Consider the following 19,935-nt stretch of genomic DNA (forward strand, 5'->3'; position numbering starts at 1 on the left):
AGTTGATTATCTGTTCCCCTGTTGATCCCTCTTACAAAAAGGTTTTACTTGTCACATGCATCATTTTTTTCAAACAAAGATGGTATGTTCTGCCCTTTTTAAAGCATCAGAAAACTTCAGGATTTAGCAGTGTTTTGTTCTTTTCTCACCTGCTTTTAAGTCGTGCTGAGTAATTTATATACTTCTAGTAAACAATAATATTTATTAATATCTGTGCAGCAATCAGGCTATTTCAAGTCTAGTTCCCAAATATTGATCAATGATATATAGAGTAAAACATAATTTTAATTTCCTTGAGATTTATTAGATGCAGATTTTTTTGGAGGGAAGTAAAAATATTAAATAGAACTTTTTGCTAATTGGAAAGGTTGTCACACACAACTGTTAAATGCTTCTTTATTCTCATGTAACTGTAATTTGATAATTTAGAGGAGGAGAGTTCAGACCACCAAAGGACATGAGAATTTTACTAAAAGATTCTGTAAGACTACTTTGCACATAGAAATCCTGCATGATATCTTTTTAGGAATGCTTTCTCCTCCTTGTGTCTGTAAGGTTAGTAACAGAGCTAGCAGTCAGTCTTGTTCTCAGGATTATATTAAAACTAAGCAAAAATAAATTTATTTCATTCTTTTATTTACTGTCTATTGTATAATCTTGCCACATTTGTGAAGCTGAAATGCTGTAACATTCAAACATTTGAGTAAAGTCATATTGGTATATTATAAAGAGCTTTTTTGTTTCAGCTATAGTTTGCAGAATTGTGTGATTGAAAACTTTTTTTTTTTTTTTTAACCAAAAGATGTGGAAACATGTTACTATGTTTAATGTTGAACTAGCCTCTGCTATAACTCTTTTGTCTTTATCCCCCAATTTACCAGAAGAAAGTTATTTGTACTTTATGGCAGGTTAGAATTTTTCTGGCACTAGTGAAGTATATTCAGTGAAGAAATTATTGGATAGCATTAATCTCTCTAGCAAGGATTTTACTTGTTGAACATTTTTATGATGATTTGGCAAATCATAGAATGGCTTTGAAATTGCTTAATCCCTTTTTTAACATAGTTCTAATCTCTTTGCATAGTTTTAAATAGTCACTGTTGCAGTAAGACCAGCAGCTCTATATGTTGTAGGTTGGTCAGATAATTTTCTCCACGTTTTTATTTTTTTTTTCCTTGTCGTCTGCTGAAAACTTGCTTAGATAAAATTCATCAAAACTCTTTAGGCCCACTAAGGTAATTCTTTAAGTATTGGTTTATGTGCTTTGCTGAATTGAGATGGTTGTGATTAGTGAAGCCAGTGTTCACGTATATATGGCTCTGCTGTCTACAGAAGGCAAAGTTTCAGAAGTAGGAATGACACCCAAGGATATTAATGAGTGAGGGGAATTTGTGGATTCAGAAAATCCTCTCAGATCAGTGTGGGACTGATTGTGTGGAAGAAAGGGGTAGTAAAGTGTCCTTTCTGAATTTTAAGTCCTTATCAAGACATCCGTCATCTAGGTATCTCCATTTTGCTTGTAATAAGCAGCAGATGTGCAGGCTGGACTTTTTCTTTTTTTTTTTTTTGCTTAGTTTAGCTGTATTTTTTCTCTTTGACTTCAGATTTCCTTAAATTTGGGATGAGATTGTTGTTGAACTTCAGATGTATCAAAGTTAGATGTCTGAGATTAAGCCAGTCACCCTAATTTATTATTCATGATCAGGAAAAGGAAACATTTACCATCAGAGGGACAGTCGTAGCATCCTAAGATTAGCATCTAAAATGAGTCAGGTAATTTCTCTCTGGGGTTGTCTGTTTCTCATTATAGACTATTGGCAGCCTAGGGTGACTAAAATGAATTTACATTAATACTCTTGAGAAAATTTGAAAATACTACACCACTCAAGGGTCCTTGCTCCCCTTCTCTCCCACTCCCCCTGTCTGCTGGCATGGTGCTGATCTTTACACCAAAGTACAGTGTGTGTTTGCCTATGTGTGTCCATAAATATAGGTAAGGTCTAATTTTAAAACAGATTTTCAGTGGATTAGCTTAATTTCCTAGAGGAACAACCCATAAGTTTCTCAGACTTACAGACACTGTATAGGAGAACCTGAAAGAAAGAAAAAATCTCTGACGGGCTCAGCTGATTGTTTGCTCTCTTCCTTGGTCCAAGTATATTGCAGCATACTCCCATTTCAGCTTCTGCTTCTCTGCTGTTACAGGAGTTCAACTACCAGGAATAAGATCAGACAAATTAAGATAAAACTATTTCCTCTCTGGTCTATCTTCTGTGTTTAATCATAGAATTATTTTGTTATGAAGAACTTTAACTACAGAATTACAAAGTTATTCACTGAAATTTTATATGGGATAACTGATTCTGAATGTCAGATCATGAACTAGAGCTAAGACTTGTAGTAGGTTAGCAGGTTAAACAAGAAATCAATACTAGACAGGCTTTGGTGATATTTTAAAAACATCTCAGGAGTTGTGAGAAAGAATGGTAAATTCCTAGGTTTTTCTAATTCCCTAGTAAAGCTTCCCTTCCTTTTACATGTAAGTTTACCACAAGATGACACTGACATCTTTATGTGCTTTCTTACAGCTTTGTCTGTGAATAATTTGCATTTGTTGTCTTCCCAGATTTGCTTCTGAGCATCGATTTTGGGCACCCAATGAAGTAGAGGAAGAAGTGGAAAATAAAGAAATAACTGAAATGTTAAAAACTAGATATATAACATTTGCTGGCAAGTTTGAACCAGTGAAACATAAATGTCGAGCACCAATGCCTGATGGAAGTCTGTGTGAAAGACAAGATCGGATTAAGGTGGGCACCCAGTAACATAACTTGCAGGATATGTGCTCTGTGGAGAAGATCTCGTTAAAACACGTTCATAAAAGTTTACTTCACATTGTAAATACAGCTCAAGGCAGCGAAAGAAGTTTGTATCTGCAGAAGTGTGCTGTTGATACATGCTTCATAGGAGAAGCATCCTTTCTCTAAGGAAACCGTAAACATTTAAAGAACTCTCAAATATTTTTGGCATTCATCATAGGTATTTATGTTATATTTATTACTGCGATGTTTGAGTTCCTGACAGTGAAGCAGAGACAGTTAGTTGTTTGCCAAAAAGTTTTCCTCATTTAGAGGCATATTTGATGCTAACTGTCTTTAGAAATGCAGATGTTTGAGGGGCAAAGAGATTTTATTTACAAATACTTTATGTACAAATTAGGCTTTATGAAAGCTAAATCCTACACAGCCTCAGGTTATGAGCCTTATTGAGCAGAAATATTTTGCTTAAATACTTTGTTCTAATATCCCTGTTCTTCCTGTATTACCTGAGATTGAAGCATCTGAATGCACTAAAATACTTTAAATGGGATTGTTACAGGATAGGGACATAGCATAACCAGCAAAATGCAGTGCAGCATTGGTGCCCTGGTTCCAGACTTGATAGATGTGCTACCGGGCCTCTTGAAACTGGATATTCATAGCACAAAGAGCTTATTTCTTTGAGATTCTGAATATATTAAACACGTGATGTTTATGGGATCCTGATGCTTTCTAAGGGGGGCTGGGGATCAAGTGTATAAAGTTCTGTTGCTTGATTCCAGTGTCTGGCTTTAAGCTTTATTGAATAACATGTAAGCATTTTATTTTCATTCAGACATTTTGAGATTTTTTTTTCTCCCTTTCTTTCTCAAGTGCCCTTTCCACGGAAGGATAATTCCTCGGGATGATTCTGGGATTCCCATTAATGCAGAGGACAGAGCCAGAGAAGAAAAGATGCGGTTTGAGAAGCAAGCGGCTCAGCCAGGTTTGTGCCTGCGTAGCATTTTTTTTTTAAATGTAAAAAAAAGAGTAAAAATATTAGACAGGGGTGGGAGATGAGCTTTAAATGTAAGCGTAATCTCTTTACTGTATATGTTTGTGTATATACATTGTATACAATATTTACAGTATCTACAATTTATATTTACAGTCTATACAATAGTTGTATATATTGTATCTGTATACAAGTTGGACAACAATCTCAGTGTACAGGTGGACAACAAATGAGACAGGCTATATGGAGGATGAGAGCTGATTCTTTTGTTTCTGAAGGCACAGGTTGAGATCCACAGCACTGGAGCATATTTCTGTTCTGCTCCTGACACCATTCTCTCAATTAAATTCCTGTTGATTTTAATTTTCAGGTCATTTGCAGTGATTCTTGCTTATGTGGTAAATGTTGGATGCATGTGTACACGGAATAAGGTTAACATTGCATTTCTTCTTTGTTTCCAATAATTATCGTAGTGTGCCTAACACATCTCAGACAAATTATAGCCTTTATCTTAAGGAACATCTTTATTAAGGACAATTAAAGCTATTTCCTGGGAAATCCTAGGCAGTGACTGTTCCCATGCTTCTGCAAAGAAGTTGTCTAATCTTGCTGGTCCCTAACAGTTGTGATTTGCGTAATGTAATGATAGTATTATTAGGATCACTGTGTTACCACGAATATTGGCAGAGTGATTTTTTTGTCACAATATGGGAACTTGTTTTTCCTATATCTATTCATATCTACCATATTCTATGTTTCCTATATCTACTTGCTTACCACTTGTGTTTTAGAAGGAGAATTCTTGGCTTTGTTTTGCTGTGCATCTGTGCAGCATCACTAGAAAACACTCTGAATTAGGGAAGCTCTCACCTTGGGCTTTACTTTATTGGTGTTATAACTCATCTGGTGTTCTAATAGGAATGATGTTTGTGATGGGCTTGAGGAAGGGAGCAAGCAGACCTGTGCTGTTTAATTATTTACATGTTACTGTGCAATACTTTGAATTTTGTTTGTAAACAGTGGGGATGGGCAACAAAACTAATGGCCTTCTCCATGCATCCTGGCTGCTGCTTTCAGGTGTGGCATGCTCTAGAGGGAAGGCTTGTCCTTCCCCAATATTATTTGGGCATTTTTAGCCAGGATAAAGCTCTGGACTGCTAGGTAAGGAATGCAGACAGAGAAAGATAGCAAGCAATGAATACACAGGCAGGAAGACTTCCAAGTGGAACGAGAGACTTTTTTGTAATAGTACAACTAAACTTCATTAGTGGTGGACAGAAGGCAGATTTCCACAGAGCACCAGAGGAACTGGAACCAGGAAGCTACTGGAAGTTAGCGAACTGCAAAGGAAGATGGGAGAGAGAGATCTATCCAGCAAAGACGTAGTGTGTAATTGAAGGGGACAGATTTCTTTTCAAAGCTTTAATTTAATCTGTCTTCCTCCAGCAGGTCTTAGTTTTCTCTGTTTTAAGCTATTTATTCTAGGTGAGTATTCTGCATTCTAATTACACTTATCCATAGGCTTTATCATTTTGATATCTTGTAGTATATTCCCTTTAAGGAGTTCTTTCTTAAGCTCTGGCTGACTCAGTAATTCACCAGTTTCATGGTTATATATATATACATTACTGATGAGGCTACTGAACCTGCCACGAGACCTCTTCAGAGCATAACAAACTGTTGTAGATCTGTTATCCAAAAAGGTCTATGTCAAAATGAATGTGTGTTTAAATGCAGCGGTTACTGAACACCTTTCTGGTGTCTGCATGTGTCGAAAAGTGCTGTTTGCAGGCAGCTTCCATCCTTGTCCACGTGGAGTGAGGTGCTCTAAACTGGCATCCAGCCAGCAGCATGGGCACAGTTGGACTGGCACAGCGAAACCAGGCCAGGGATGTGGATGTTGTGCTAAGAAGGAAAGTTCCTGATTTAATTATGGCAAACTAAAACTACCAAATTAAAGTAGTCAGTGTTCTTGAGGGACTGGTTTCAAACCAGAAACTAATACTCTGGTATAAAAATCACTTGCACTGAAAAATATTGATTTTTGTTTCTGTGAAATTGCCATTGCTGGAGGCTAGACATAATATTTATTTTTATTACAGTGTCAGCACGGTGTTGTTAGAGGCTTCTCACCTCTGGCCCACAAGGATGTGTGTGTTAGTCCCAAACCAGTGTTGACATTGCTGTGTTGCATTATTGAGTGCCATTGTTAAGTTGAGATGTCATACAAAGGTCCATCCCGCCTGGCTGGGGAGATACTGAACAAGCGATGGCACTTAATTTATTGGACAAAGCCTTAGAGGTTTCTAAAACCATATGTATACCAGATGTCACTAAATACTTTTATCCACTGCTTTTTGTTGCTGCTTTTTTTTCTGTGTCTCAGTATTTTTTATATTTGTTTTATAATATTTTCATCAACCTTTTACAGTGGTCTTTAGGTTGTTTATTTTGGGCTTGTGGTTTGAGAGGGGTGTTCGGTTGGTTTGTATTGGGGTTGTTTTTTTAACAAAGGACTTGAGGCGAGTCTGAGCAGTGCTCTACGGAAAATATACAAATGGAGACCCACTCTGTACAGTAAGTGCTTTGGTCTTAGAATTGACAACATCGTTTGCTAATGATGACAGTTTGAAAAATGCCAGACATTAAAATTTGGGGATCAGTTGCGTAGTTAAATCCTCCCTACATATTTTTCCTATTGGATGGTAGGTTTATTTTTGTCCTTGTGTGGTTGAAGGGGCAAACGAGTATGTAAAAGCAGTACAGTTTGTGTAATAATGACTGTTTTGACAACACTGTCATTGTTATTATGGAGCATTTTTTAACTTAGTGTAAAATTTTAAACTCTAGCTAATGTCCACAAAATGATGCTTTGGGCTCTTTGGTCCTGAAACAATGAATCAGGTGGGATTACGCTGACCTGCTAATCTGCAGCGTTCATCCTTTTCCAATAGTTCGCACACAGGAGCAAATTAAGTGCCTATTTTTTGTGTCAACCCTGAAGAGTATCTGGTTTTTCAGCCCTTAGTGACTTGTTAACAAACAGGTATCAGGACAGGCTGGTGAAGGCAGGCCGCTGGCCAGTCAGATGTGAAATAGCATCTCTTTACTAACTACAGTATTGATTCCCGCCTATCCTTGCAAACTGTGTAATTTTCTTTTCCCTGCTGCTAAACTCAGTAACAATGTATGAAGAGCTTTAGGGGCCCATCAATGCTCAAAAAGGCTGCTCTTCCCTGGCATTCTATTGATTTTTCTCAAAGGCTTTTAAATTGCTCCTTCATTTTACTCAAATGCTCATTTCATCTCTACTGGATGCCGGCATTTTTTCGTTGTGTTTAAACAATTGCTCCATTCACTGGGTTCCTAAACTGTGACGCCTTCTTATTACTGGGAGATAAACTGTTTAGACAGTTTTCCTTAATCTTGGATTAATCGTTCCTGTATCTGAATTGTGCTGTTCTGTATTCCTTCACTTCAAAAAAAAAAAAGTCTGTGAGGTCTTACGATCTATCAAGTATATGTGTTCTATTTTCTCCCTCTATACTGCTTGTGCTCAGTTCTTGCACAGCTTCATTTTCCTCATGCTTTCTGGTATGTTGGATTTTAATCAGTCCTTGCTTTCATGTATCATAGCAGGTTAAATCTAACCTTTCCTTGGAAAATTGCTCTGGTGTTCCTAAACACCATGTTCTTAAGTGAGGACATTGCCTCTGACCTTCCTGAAATGCTGTTACCAATATTTGTCACACTCAGTGACCATCATGGTACATAAGTGAAATAGTATAGTCGTTTAGAACTGTTTATTTTTCTGTGTCTACATAGATGTTAAATAAGGATAGTAGGTATTTGGTGTTACAGTTTCTGCAGGCAACAAAGGCTGAATGACATACAGGAAACTATATGACAAATGACTGGCAATTACTGGTTGTTAAAATACAGAATTCTGACATTTATGCTGAGTTTGGACCATGTTACTCTTAAAGTGGTACTTGATACATTTTTTTCCAACTCGTATGTTCAAAATCTTTATAATGCTTTTCTAAATTCCCACTTGAAGGTATCTATCTTCTAGCCACATTTTTACTTTCTACTACATATGCTGTTACCTTGTTCTGATGTGCAAGACTATACTAAAGGTGAAATACCACTGCTTCCTCAAAGAGTTGGCAGTCAAAGTTGTTCATGCTTTTTTTCCCGTGGTGGCAGCTATGATCAGAATCCGTTTCCAGCGTGTTGTTGGATTCTGAAGCGATAAGGTTTTGATAAAATTGTAAAACAAGTTTTGGATGAGATAAATTAACTCTTGTGCTGTTTTCAAGAGAAGAAACTTGATTTAGATAATTAAACTAAGGAAGCGTAGGATACTTAAAAAGTAGTATCTTTTTCAGATGCAAAATTGGGCTCGTGGCAACAGGGTCATGTTGTCTTATTCAAGAATGCTCTTTAGGTGTCAGGCAACAGTTCCTCTTTTGAAGCAAATCGAATTCTTTAATGCAGAAAAGTTGCAATGTTGTCACCCCCACTCTGCTCAAGAGTTGACATACTCAATTTTTTTAGGTTTATTTTTTAGCTTATTCAGAATTTGTTTCTGAAGATAAGTCCTTCAGCTACACTGTTGGCGTTTTGTTCCATTTCTAAATAATAATCATTGTGTTTATGTCACCTCTCCTGTGTGGACTAGTTTCCTTGGAATTTTGCTACTGTGCTACTGCAAAAACTTGACTTCAGTCTTTCTACAGAACAGTTTTATCTACAGCAGCTAATAATAGACGCTAATCCCAAACTGGCAGGGCTTTTTCATCAAGATCTGTCATTTTGGCTAACTGCTTTATCCTCCCCTTCTTTTGTGTATGCAACTTACAGCACAGTGACTCTGCCCTTGCTTAGTGGTGACAAGAACCTGTACCTTAGGAGACTGCAAATTCTACCTGAGTTTCAAGTTTCAAAGTGCATGCTTTCTTTTTTTTTAAACAGAGTGGCGAGACCCAGAATTCATGAGAGAAGTTGAAGCAGCTACAGGAATGGATCTTGGTTCCTCTAAAAGTAATGGTAAAGGAGAGAAAAAGAAAGGGAAAAAGAAGAAATACCCAAATCTGACAGACCTGAAGCAGCAGGCTAACACTTCTCGTTCCCGGCTTGAGAAGAAAGTCTTCAATAAGTAAGATGCTCATGTTGTCTAAATCCTGTTAAATTGCTTTTTCCCTTTGTTTCAATGGTACTTTCTGTTTCTACATTAACAAGCACTTACTAAGCAACTTTCTACCCTAACTGCAGAGCCAGAATACCTTCCATATCTCTGGAGGGTAAAGAGTAGCAGGTACTGATGACCAAGGTTATTTTTTTGAGAATGATTTTCCACTAACTTGCAAAATTTCCCTAGGAAGGATTTTTTTTTCATCCTTATATTTATTTATTTTTTAATCCTTTAATTGCTGTAGTGGCTTCTCTGTATGATAATTTATTAATCAGATGGATGCTACTTTATGTGTGCAAATAATACTGGATCCAGAAAGAAAATTATGTGTTCAGAGTGATACAACTTACAGCATCAGACACACTGTAGTAGCGTAGGGAGTAAAAAATGAAGTTTTTCCTTCTGAAAGCCTAAGAAGGGCTATCCTGAGCAAAACTTCAATTAATAAAAGGATCTGTCAAAAACTGATGGCTTTTGGCCTGTAGCAGTAATTTGACGGTTGCCCTCAAGTCTCTGGTGTGTGCTTGGAGCTCTTCCCAAACTTTTGACTGCTGCCTGGGCTTCCTGTGGGTACCTCACTCTTGGGTATACTAAATTGCTAGCTGGGCCTGATGCAGCACCCTTCAATCCAGTATGTGCACACCGTGATCCCTTCCTGTGTATTACTCAGTGACACACTGCCATTGCATTTCTCTCCCCTTTCACTGAGAATGCATTCAGTTGGTTAAGAAAAATACTTGGATCCTTGTGTTTTAGTCCTTGTTCACCTAACCCCTGCTGTCTTTTGTAAATATCAAGGACTGGAACTTGCTGCAGGTCTCTTTTCAGCGTAAGAGTTTGGAGAAGATTCTTCCCTCTACCAGAGACACGTAGACACAGTATTCTTCCCACAAAGGTGCTGTTTCTGTGCTTCTCCCTTTCCTCCCAGCATGTGCGCAAACTGTATTACAGAATTGCCTCGATTGGAAAAGACCTTTAAGACCATCGAGTCCAGTCATTAAACTCACACTGACAAGTGCCAACTAACCCATGTCCATCAGCACTATGTCTACATGACTCTTCAATCCCTCCAGGGATGGAGACTCCACCACTGCCCTGGGCAACCCCTTCCAATGCCTGAGAACCCTTTCAGCAAAGAAATTCTTCCTCACATCCCATCTCAACTGCCCTTGGCACAACTTGAGGCCATTTCCTCTTGTCCTGTCACTTGTTCTTTGGTTGAACAGACCAACCCCCACCTCTCTACACCCTCCTTTCAGGTAGTTGTAAAGAGTGAGAAGGTCTCCCCTGAGCCTCCTTTTCTCCAGACTAAACAACCCCAGTTCCCTCAGCTGCTCCTCATAAGACTTGTGCTCTAGATGCTTCCCCGGCTTCATTGCCCTTCTCTGGATGTGCTCCAGCACCAAGTAGCTCTTGGCCTAATTTAGCTGGAGAGGAAACTGGATGGCATTGGCATTTAGACATTTCAAACAAAGCTGTGTCTATGACTAATGTAGACATACATGAGAGTTAACTTTAAAGCAGGCATGCTAGCTCAGATGGAAGTGAGAGCCTACCAACCAACCAACCTGAATGGGTTTTAGAACGTATAGTAGCTCCAGATGTCCACTCTGTTATGCTGTTTCCAATATCTAGTCTTGGTTAGATGTGGCTGCAACATAAATTTACCTAAGTATGCTCTGGTGTTTATGAAATGAGAAGCAGCTACAGCTATTTAAAGAGTTTCACATGTCAAAAATGAAGTAGTCAAAGGAAAGTGAAGTGTAAAGTTGTCAAATCAAAAAAGCAAAATTATTATAAAATCACCAATGCTGAGTTATTCCTTAAACATACTGGATGAGTTGAACAGCATCCAAGGCAAAATATTTGTTTAAACTCTTATTTTCCCTTTTCTGATATAATGGTTAGAATAACAAAGCCAAATCCATGTTACTATTAGTTACAGAAATAGCATGTGTTCTCATATTACCTGATCTTAGTTAGAAGTCAGAGACACACAGTTCTAATGATCAGAATTTCGTATCAGCTTTAACAAAATAAATTTTAAAAGCTGGTTTTGGTTTATTGTGGTTTGTGCTAATGATTTTGAGTGTGTGTTAGTGCCAGGCATAGGGAATCAAACCTGTCATGTTTTAATAGGTTTCATGCTTTGCAGCACTAAACAAGATGATAACCTTGGCTCTTTATAACAACCCCAAATTACTTGAAATGTATAGGTGATAAACCCAGGCTCTAGTCTGCCAATAAAGTTAAGTGAAATTGCACACAGATCATCAAAGTGGGATCTCATTTCATTTACAGTATCGCACAATCCAGTGGTGCTAATGTAAAACCTACATGACATGAAAGTGTCAAGGCCACTCTGCACTGCTAAAGGCTCACTTTTCTCCTACCAATTAGGCAATATTTGAAGTGCAAAACCATAACCACATTTTCCTTACTCCCGTAAGTTTATTGGCAGAATTTTGTTAAAAGTATACCTCTTCCAAGGTGTTATTTCAGAATGTTGGTTTTCTGTACAGTTGCTGCTGAAAAAAATCTTTAATCCCACCGTTTAGAAGTATTATTAAGAATTATCCTCTGTTTTCAGATGTTTCAAAATGGCTTTTGAAATGAAGCTGTTAGAGAGAGCAGTTAGCTATAACAGGAGTCAGCTTGCCTCTCAGAGATAACCACAGGAGCAGAGGTGGAATAGTGTGTGAGGCCCAATCCTGAAAAAGGCTGTGCACACTACCAGGTGATGTCTTGTCTTCATTTTACTGCCCAGCCTGCAGCATCCTCAGAAGTGAGAAAGGCAGACCGTGACAATGTAGAGTCTAACAGCACTAGACTCAAAACCATCAGCTTTGTGTGATGGAACTTGCTGACTGTGTTTCTGATGTAGAAATCAAAGGAGACATCACTCAGTGCTCTGTTCTTGAATGGGACATAGTCCCTCAAGCCAGGCCCTTAGCTGATACACCTCCCACACGCGCAGAGCATCCATGTCTTTACAGAGGTGTATTAGGAGATAACTTCCTGCTTCGTAACTAGAGGCAGGGTGACATCTGAGCAGACCTGCAAATATCAGCCTCAGGTTTCTGATCTTTTGTGCTAGAGGCACCTGAAGTAACCAATGGAAACTCTAGAATCCAGTGAAGAACAAAATTCCCTAGGCCAAATGCACTCAGTGTACAACAGCTACTGTAAATTTCTGTGGGGACAGATGTACATGACAGAGCATTCTCTTGACTTCTGATACTGCTTTTCTTCTTAACCCTCTAGAACTGTGAGCCTATTCCTCTGCCTTACCAGTTAAATATATAGGCCTCTCTGTGCCTTTGATCTCCTGCTCCTATTCATGCTGTCTAGACATCATTTTCCATACCTGCAAAATCTCAGCTGTGTGATCTTCACTCAAAAGTTTGTGGAGGGAAAGAAAAATGCAGGTGTCTTCACTCATCCAGTTCCAAAGCATAGCAGTCACTCCCAAAAGAAGATAAAACTCTGGGCACCGTCGTTACTGGGAGGAAACAATGGCAGCAAATAAAGAACATCAACATGGGGGTAAACCCTCATCAGATCCAGGAGCACCGGAAAGCTTAAGAGCTCCAAAGTTCATTCCTTTATTTCCTTTTTGAATCCAAAGAATACTCTAGAGACTTCTCAGGCACAGCAGAGGTCTCAAATGCTTGCCCATCATGAGGTAGCAGAGGTGCCATTCCACTTTATATAAAAAAAGATATTGGACATACTGTCCTAACTATGCTGAACTCTAGGCTCTTAGCTGTTCCACAGCAGAAATTTGTCTCTCTGCATAGAGATACATGACAATCTCTGGTGTTTTCCTGAACTAGTTTTGGGCTTGTGGATTAAATAGTTACTGCTCAGGAACAAGGATGCTGCTGGTGCGAGCAAGAGTTACTCTGCCCACAGCTGGTGAAATGAGGTTTTAGTAACCTGTGAAAGGAAAGTTGCTATATGAGTTAGTTACATGGATTGAACAGCAAGCCCTTCCCTCACAAAAAAACACTCTAGATTTTGCAGATTGCATTGCATAAGGGTTTGAGTATTATTTTTTTAAAAATCCTGTTAGTTTCCCCGCCCCCCAAAAGCAGTCAGGTGCCTTTAAAAAAAATAAAAAAATCAGACTTGCTATGTGTGACTCTCAAAAATAACACTAGGAGGGTGGAATGCACAGCCATTAAACTGAAAGACTTTAATTTGTTTACTCCTGTTAATAAAATCATTGCTGAATTAAACTATTTGTATTGCTGCAGCTAATTTAGTTAACAAGACAAATTTGTTCAGCCTCATCAGTGCAGTGTTCAGCAGCCTGGTAGTGATTAATCATAGTTTATTTTTTTTCCCCCCATAACATTCATAAACATTCTCTGAGATCATGTAGAATCAACATAACTGTCTTTATTATTTTTTGTTTCTCTTGCAGAGGTGCTGTGAAACGGGTGGTGAAAGCAATGAACCGAGTGGACCAAAGAAAGCACGAGAAGTTTGCCAACCAGTTTAACTATGCACTGAATTAATTATAATAAAATGAAGAGAAAAGAAGATAAACAAGAATGCAACTGCACAAAACCTTTATCACAAAGATTCACGTTTACCCTAAAATAACTCTGCTGGGTGCATTTTTATTGGGGCAATTTTAAAAATTGTTTTCAACTTTAACTTATTTGGTAATGAACATTAATTTTGGCAAAGATATGCTGGTGTGGAAAGGAATACAATCAGCAAGCTGATAATTATTTGAAAAGTACATGAAATAGAGCATATTTTATGACTTGTACATACTCTGGGTAAAATGTTCAGGTCTGGGGTTTTTTTCCTTCCTTAGGGACTTATATAATTTATACCTCCTTTGCCAATATGTGTGTTGTAATTTGCCTCCATTTTCATGCCTTCAGAAAAAGGATGCCTTGGAAAACAATAATTTCTACTAGAGATGGCAACACAGAGTATTTGCTCAGCCTGCTGTTCTAGAAAGTGTACCACATCCAGCAGCACAGTGGCTCCTGCAGTACCTCTAAAGACCTCTTGTGTACACACTAAAAAAAAAAAAAAAATCCAAATCAAGTGATGCCTTCAGGTAATGCATGGAGTAGAGTTTGATTGCAGCCAACCGAAATCCAGGATCTAAATCAAACTTGGCAGCTGTGGGGGTAGAGAAGCTGAAGTGGCAAAAGTGTCTTCCCAAGGTGGTATCCCAGTGTCTTTCAGAACTACGAGTGGAAAGCACGTTGTGAAAGCTTATAGACATATGCAGAGGGAGCTGCAGTTTAACTGAAACCAAAAAGCTCCAGTACAAAGGGAAAAATAAGAGGTTTTAAAAATCATTCAGGTGGTATACTGTACTAGTGAACTGCCTGGCTTGAATCAGTTAAAATTACATCAGGCTCAAGCCTGCAAGTACATCTAAGGATCCAGATACAAACATCTGGACTCCTCTAACTCCAGAGAGTTAATATGCATACTGAGATCAAGCAGATGGATCCCATGTGGTTTGTTGATAAGGGCTGGGTGCTTACCCAGATCTCCCAAACCTACTTTGCTGGCTAGAATCATGTCTTAAGCAGAGTGAACCAAACATTGCCTATTTGTGCCCTTGCAAGGTTTCAAACAGCTTTGTGGGTGAAGGAAATAGAGAGTATCAAGGCAGATCATGTTTGAAAATCAATTTCAAAGTGAAATGCAGAAGTCTTCAATAAAATACTGAATACAAATAAGAATGAATTCTCTACAGCACTGGCTTAGTCACTCACCTGTTGGACATGTTTCCTCATGCATTGAGAGACTATAAGAATTAAAAAAGGAGAACATTTAAACTCCTCAGCATAGTTTCTGACCACCTCATACAAAAGATAATTTACAATTCTACCAAATACCTTTTGACTTGCACAAGTGCTGCTTAGAAAGCAATTAATGCTGGAACTTGATAGTTTATCTTGCAAGAGCTCTGCAGTTGCAAAGACATTTTCCTCTTCAACACAGATATTTAAAAGATGTACTTCTAAACTACCAGAAATAAAATAATAGAGAGCCAGAATTTCAAGAGATACCTATTGCACTGGAAAGCAAAGCCACTTCTACTATCAGTCTAGCTAACTTGGCAGTGAAGGCTTCAGGTGAAAACATAGACAAGGACAAAGCAAGTTCATCACCAGGTCAGTTGAATCAACTGCTAAATTGATTTTATTTCTTATTAAGGCTAAAGATAAAAAAAAAAAGAAACAAACAAAACCAACAGCAAGAAAACCCTGCACATTTGAACGTAACATAGATCATGGAATGCTGGAGATTAACATTCAGAGAGCCACAAAGCTCATTGTGCCACTATTCCAGAGATTCTTGAGCCTGCACAGACTTAAGATGTTTGTTTATAAGACATGTTTTCTCTCCTCCCTGTAAAGAACGAGGAATTTATATTGTCCAGTGGCACTTAACCCTTCTTTGCTGTGGATCTGAGATGTCAGCACTTAAAAGTTTCCAGCAAACAGTAGCTGCACTGTACCCCATGAAGTTCCCATTTTGGGCCTTTAGGGTTTTTTATTAAAAACAAACAAACCACACCTGAAGACAGATTGGAAAAGGAAATTATAGAAATCATCAGTTGTCCAGTTATCAGCTGAAACTTTCTATCCGGACCTGAGTGTCCAATCCACCAGTTAAACCTGATCCTATTGTATGAGCTACATGTTTTCCCCTTTTATTAAAAACACACATGCAAAAAGATGTTTTTCTAGAGTGCCTCTTTCATGGAGAAAGAGAATTTACGGAATTAAAGTTTCCCAGGAAGTGACTTGGAGATGGCTGGCTCAGACACAGCTGCATGGACTTTGGGCCAGGTTAATGATGACCTTTTTTTTAAAGCTTTTCTACTTTTTTGGTTTTTTTCTGGTTTTGTCGCAAGAACTTGCCTTGTCAGGGGGGAATATACCCAGTTGGATGTGATTTTTTTCATCTTCTTTCTGCCTTGAAACAAGAAAGACCATTGACTCTTCATAGGAGAATGGGCTTAACACACATCCTCTGTAGCACTGCCCTGTGCTAGCCTGGCCTCTTCCCAGCATGCACCTTCCCCTCATCCAATGTTTGAGAAACCCATACTTCCCTTCCCATGTTAATTACTGCCTCATTTAATCAAATTATTTCTCTTACAAGGGCAACTCAGCATATATACACACGCAGCAGGTCTTGAATTTTGCCATTTAAGCTTTGTCATTAGACCTGGTCAGAGATAATTCAGAGGGTTTGAGGAGCTTTCTCCTTTCCCTGGGTTTACCTGTAGCTCTGCTGGAGGAAAGTTTTTAAAAAGCATCTGTGTCCAAAAGATCCAGCATACCTTCATTAAACAGAAATCTTTTTAAGTTCTAAATAAATCAATCTACTTTTTAGACACATCACAGTTCTTTTTGTGGCACTTCACTTACAGCAGTTTACAAATTTGAGGTCACCAGCTTTTCAGACATCTTAGTTGCTAAACTGTCTGTGTGACATTTCTACTGGAACTTTTCTATTTATGCTCTCGGGGCTTCTGGGGGGAAAAAAAACCCAACAAAACCTTAAAAAAATAAAACTATCATTCGCATAATATCTGCTGTGTGTTTTTGTCTGTATAACTCACTTAAATGCCTTTGCAGTTTTACTGTAACGTATTTCTACCTACTGCGAATACTGCGTGTGGTTTCTAGGTACCTAAACACCTTGAGTGATTTGGCACTTAGCATGGTGTTAAGGTGAAAAGTTGTAATACAGGTCAAATACTCTGTGTTTCTAAAAGAACACAGTAACTCTGAGCTGATGTGAGCTGTGCTGATGCATCCAAGTCATCTTTTTCTAACTAGTGCTGCTTCAGTGGTAAAACAAGAACTGAAAGCAAAGATTTACAGTTATTTATGGTATTCTTACCTGAGCACATGGTTGTACCTGGGAAGTGAAAGCCTGGAAGGAAAAGACTATAGCATCTCTGAATGTGGTGCTGTTTAAGGTTGGAGTGAGGATCTGGCCCTCTAGTACAAAGCACTTAGTGACTTAAATAAGCTTGGTAGGGAGTTTTCTGAATAGAAACAATCCTTCAGCACACCCCCTCTGAAGTTACTGAGGCAGGGTGATGGGTCTGTACTCTTGCATGATACCTTGCCATGTCATTTTCTCTAAACTTACTTGAGGCTTGGCTTTAGCAAGCCAAATCTGGCTGAAGATTTCTGTTAGAAAACTGTAACCCTTAAAAGCTCTTAAAAGTGATATTTAAAAGTTGGGAAGAGGTTTTTGGAAGAAGGAGAAAGACACAGGGTGCGTAAGCAGTTCTACACAGAAAATGCATCATGCCATGTAAAACAATTTGCAGGTTGGGGAGGACATCAGCGAGTTCAAAGCAGATGTTACTGAAAAAAAATATTTCTTTTATGGAAAAGAAAAATTAAACCTGTCCCACTGAAAGTGGCTATGGAAATGGATGGGACGGATGTGCCTAATTAGAAGGAGCTACCAGCCAGAAGCAAGAAGCAGCATTGAATCTCAAGAACCCAGCCAGCAAAAACTCAATTCAGCATCTATCAAAATAGTTTAGCAGAGATAGCCATCTGGTGGGCTCTCACACTCATGCAAATACCTGGCTCTTCCTGCAGCTGTGTTTGTGTCTCACCCAGCGCCATCAAACACTTCGATGGTTTTGTTCATGGAGATGATGTAAATGCATCTGTAGGTTGTGCATCAGAAAAGGTAAGGACATCTGAATGTTCCAGCAATACTTAAGTGATGAAAATTGCTTGTTTAAAACCACGTCTTTTGAAATGATACTGCCACACAGGAACACTTCTGCCTTTACGGGATAGTCTGACTGTAGATAGTAGCAGATAGGCCTGGAAAAGGATCTTCTGCAAACTGGCCCAAGAAAGGCCTGGGTGCCCAGGTCTAAAACCACAGCCCAATAAATGCTCACGTTTCCTGGGCCCCTGAGGGTCTGTACATGCCATGAGCTGCACTGCCCTTCCCACCTAGACCAGAGTTCTTGCTTAAGCCTAATGAGACCCAGGGAAAGCATTGCACAAGCACTTGAGAAGGCTTGATCTGGCATGGATTGTCACACCTTGCCTAATGCCCACAAAACAACTTGAACAAAAATCACTATTTTTAAAGAGGCAGTGGCAATCATACTGCACATAATAGCTGTAAGGCTGGAGCACGTGTTCAGGTGAGGTGAAGTCCCAGGTCCCTTCTCAGCCTAAGAGGTGACAGCCCATGTCTTGTCTCAGGAGATGCTACAGGCGGCTTAAATGCAAGGGAGCTGGAAGGAGGTGGTTCCCATCACCTGTTTTCCTGTGGGAACTGAAACTGGACCACAGTGGAGCTAGAACTGCTTCCTGTAGGCGACTAGACAGAAAGTCAAAATCCTTCCAGACCACAGTCCCCAGTCTGGGACAAGGGAGGGCTGGATCTGGACCTTCATTCCCTAGACATCTCCCGCAAAACTCAGTGGTGGTTTTAATGGATTCAGGAAAGAGCTCCCTCATAGCAATTGTCACCAGCTACAGGATCAGCCCTTATGACACCAGAGCCTGAGAGAAGGGTGTTATTCTGGTAACTACAGTTTCTCCATATGTCTGTTTTGGCATGTACTGGGATATGCTACATTGAAATAGAACCAAAATAATTAACAACATCCTGCTCCTGGGTGAATATAACACTTGAATTTGCATCTGGAAACACAACAGAGTTCTGCCCAAGGAAAGCTCCACAGTGCTGGGAGTGCAGGGTGAAGTCAAGTCCATAGCAAGGTAAGAAATTAAAAACAGAGTAGAGGCTCTAGGTGCTAGGGAGAGGTGAGCCAGGAGCAGAAGGTTAAGGCAGGAAGGGGCAGCAGCCTTCCTGACAAGGGACACCATCCCACAGCACCCAAACAAGAAAACCAAGTTTGGTGACAGTAACAGAGCCAACCAGCAGTTACCTGAAAGTCCACCAAGGTAAAAGGCAGGTCTGGAGCCAAGTCACTAAGGAAAGGTGAGGGTCAGTGAGGTACAAAGCCAAACACAGCACCTACACTACAGCTTAGGCAGGGCCCTCCACATAAATACAGCTCCCCTGCAACCAGCTGGAAGGTTCAGGCTGGAGACCCCAGTCAGGTCTCACAGCTTAGCTGGTTTCATAGCAGTCTGACCCAAGGTGATGCAGCTGTGCCATATCAGTGCAGACCCTGAACACCTGGTAAGGTGTGGGAGAAAGATGATGAAAGGCTAGTGAGAGAAATTAGAGCCTGTTGATACCTTCAGAGCCCTAGGAGTGTCCCTCTTAAATGGATGTGATGATGGTCCTTTCGATTACAACATACTCTGCAGAAACTGAAAGAATTAAGAAAGAGGGTGAGAAGCCCTGGCAGAGGCTAAGGCCTCAGAGCAGCAGCCTGGATCAAGACCAGTCTGGGCCTTCCCCATCCAGCAGCATTGGTAACCTCTTCAGCTGGAAAAGATGCTAAAGATCCCAAAACTTAGTACATCCCTCAGAAAATGCATGCAGATGAGAGCTGGGTTTACCTGGCAGCTGGACAAACCATGATCTGTGGGACAAAGTTACTGCCCTTCCAGCTGCAGGAGTTGGAGGCTGCCTCTGAAGGAAAAGAAGGGGAGAGATCTATTAATTACTACTGTTTCTGCGTTGGTGCTTTACCTCCTCTTCCTCTCCTTCAAAGCTGTTTTGAGTGGAGAGAGAAATGAAATCTTGCCTTTGTTGAGCCTTTCCTATTAGCTAGGTCCGGATAGGACAGAGCCTAAAGGCAGGAGCTCAGAAGAGCAGTCTGGAAGCAGGCTCTGATGTACTGGGAAGAGGGCAAGGTGGTGTAAGTGCTGCACCAGAAGCTGGGCAAAATGAGCTAGACTTTACTCCAGTGCAATCTAGGACATACTAGGATGAGAGGAAATGGCCTCAAGTTGCATCAG

The 19,935-nt window shown here is 39.6% G+C and overlaps 1 protein-coding gene across 1 annotated transcript in view; it reads left to right on the top strand.

Moving 5' to 3' along the window:
* UVSSA (UV stimulated scaffold protein A) overlaps positions 1–13,646 on the top strand; it is a 32,444-nt gene extending 18,798 nt beyond the window's left edge. The window contains exons 4-7 of the mRNA XM_010175711.1: positions 2,627–2,810; positions 3,693–3,804; positions 8,791–8,974; positions 13,440–13,646. Of these exons, the coding sequence (XP_010174013.1) occupies positions 2,627–2,810; positions 3,693–3,804; positions 8,791–8,974; positions 13,440–13,533 (574 nt within the window). The 3' untranslated portion in view covers positions 13,534–13,646. The remainder of the gene's footprint in view (positions 1–2,626; positions 2,811–3,692; positions 3,805–8,790; positions 8,975–13,439) is intronic.
* Positions 13,647–19,935: the final 6,289 nt, after the last annotated feature.

This window comes from Antrostomus carolinensis, unplaced genomic scaffold (assembly GCF_000700745.2).
Source record: "Antrostomus carolinensis isolate BGI_N321 unplaced genomic scaffold, ASM70074v2 scaffold5629, whole genome shotgun sequence".
In the NCBI taxonomy this organism is placed as follows: domain Eukaryota; kingdom Metazoa; phylum Chordata; class Aves; order Caprimulgiformes; family Caprimulgidae; genus Antrostomus; species Antrostomus carolinensis.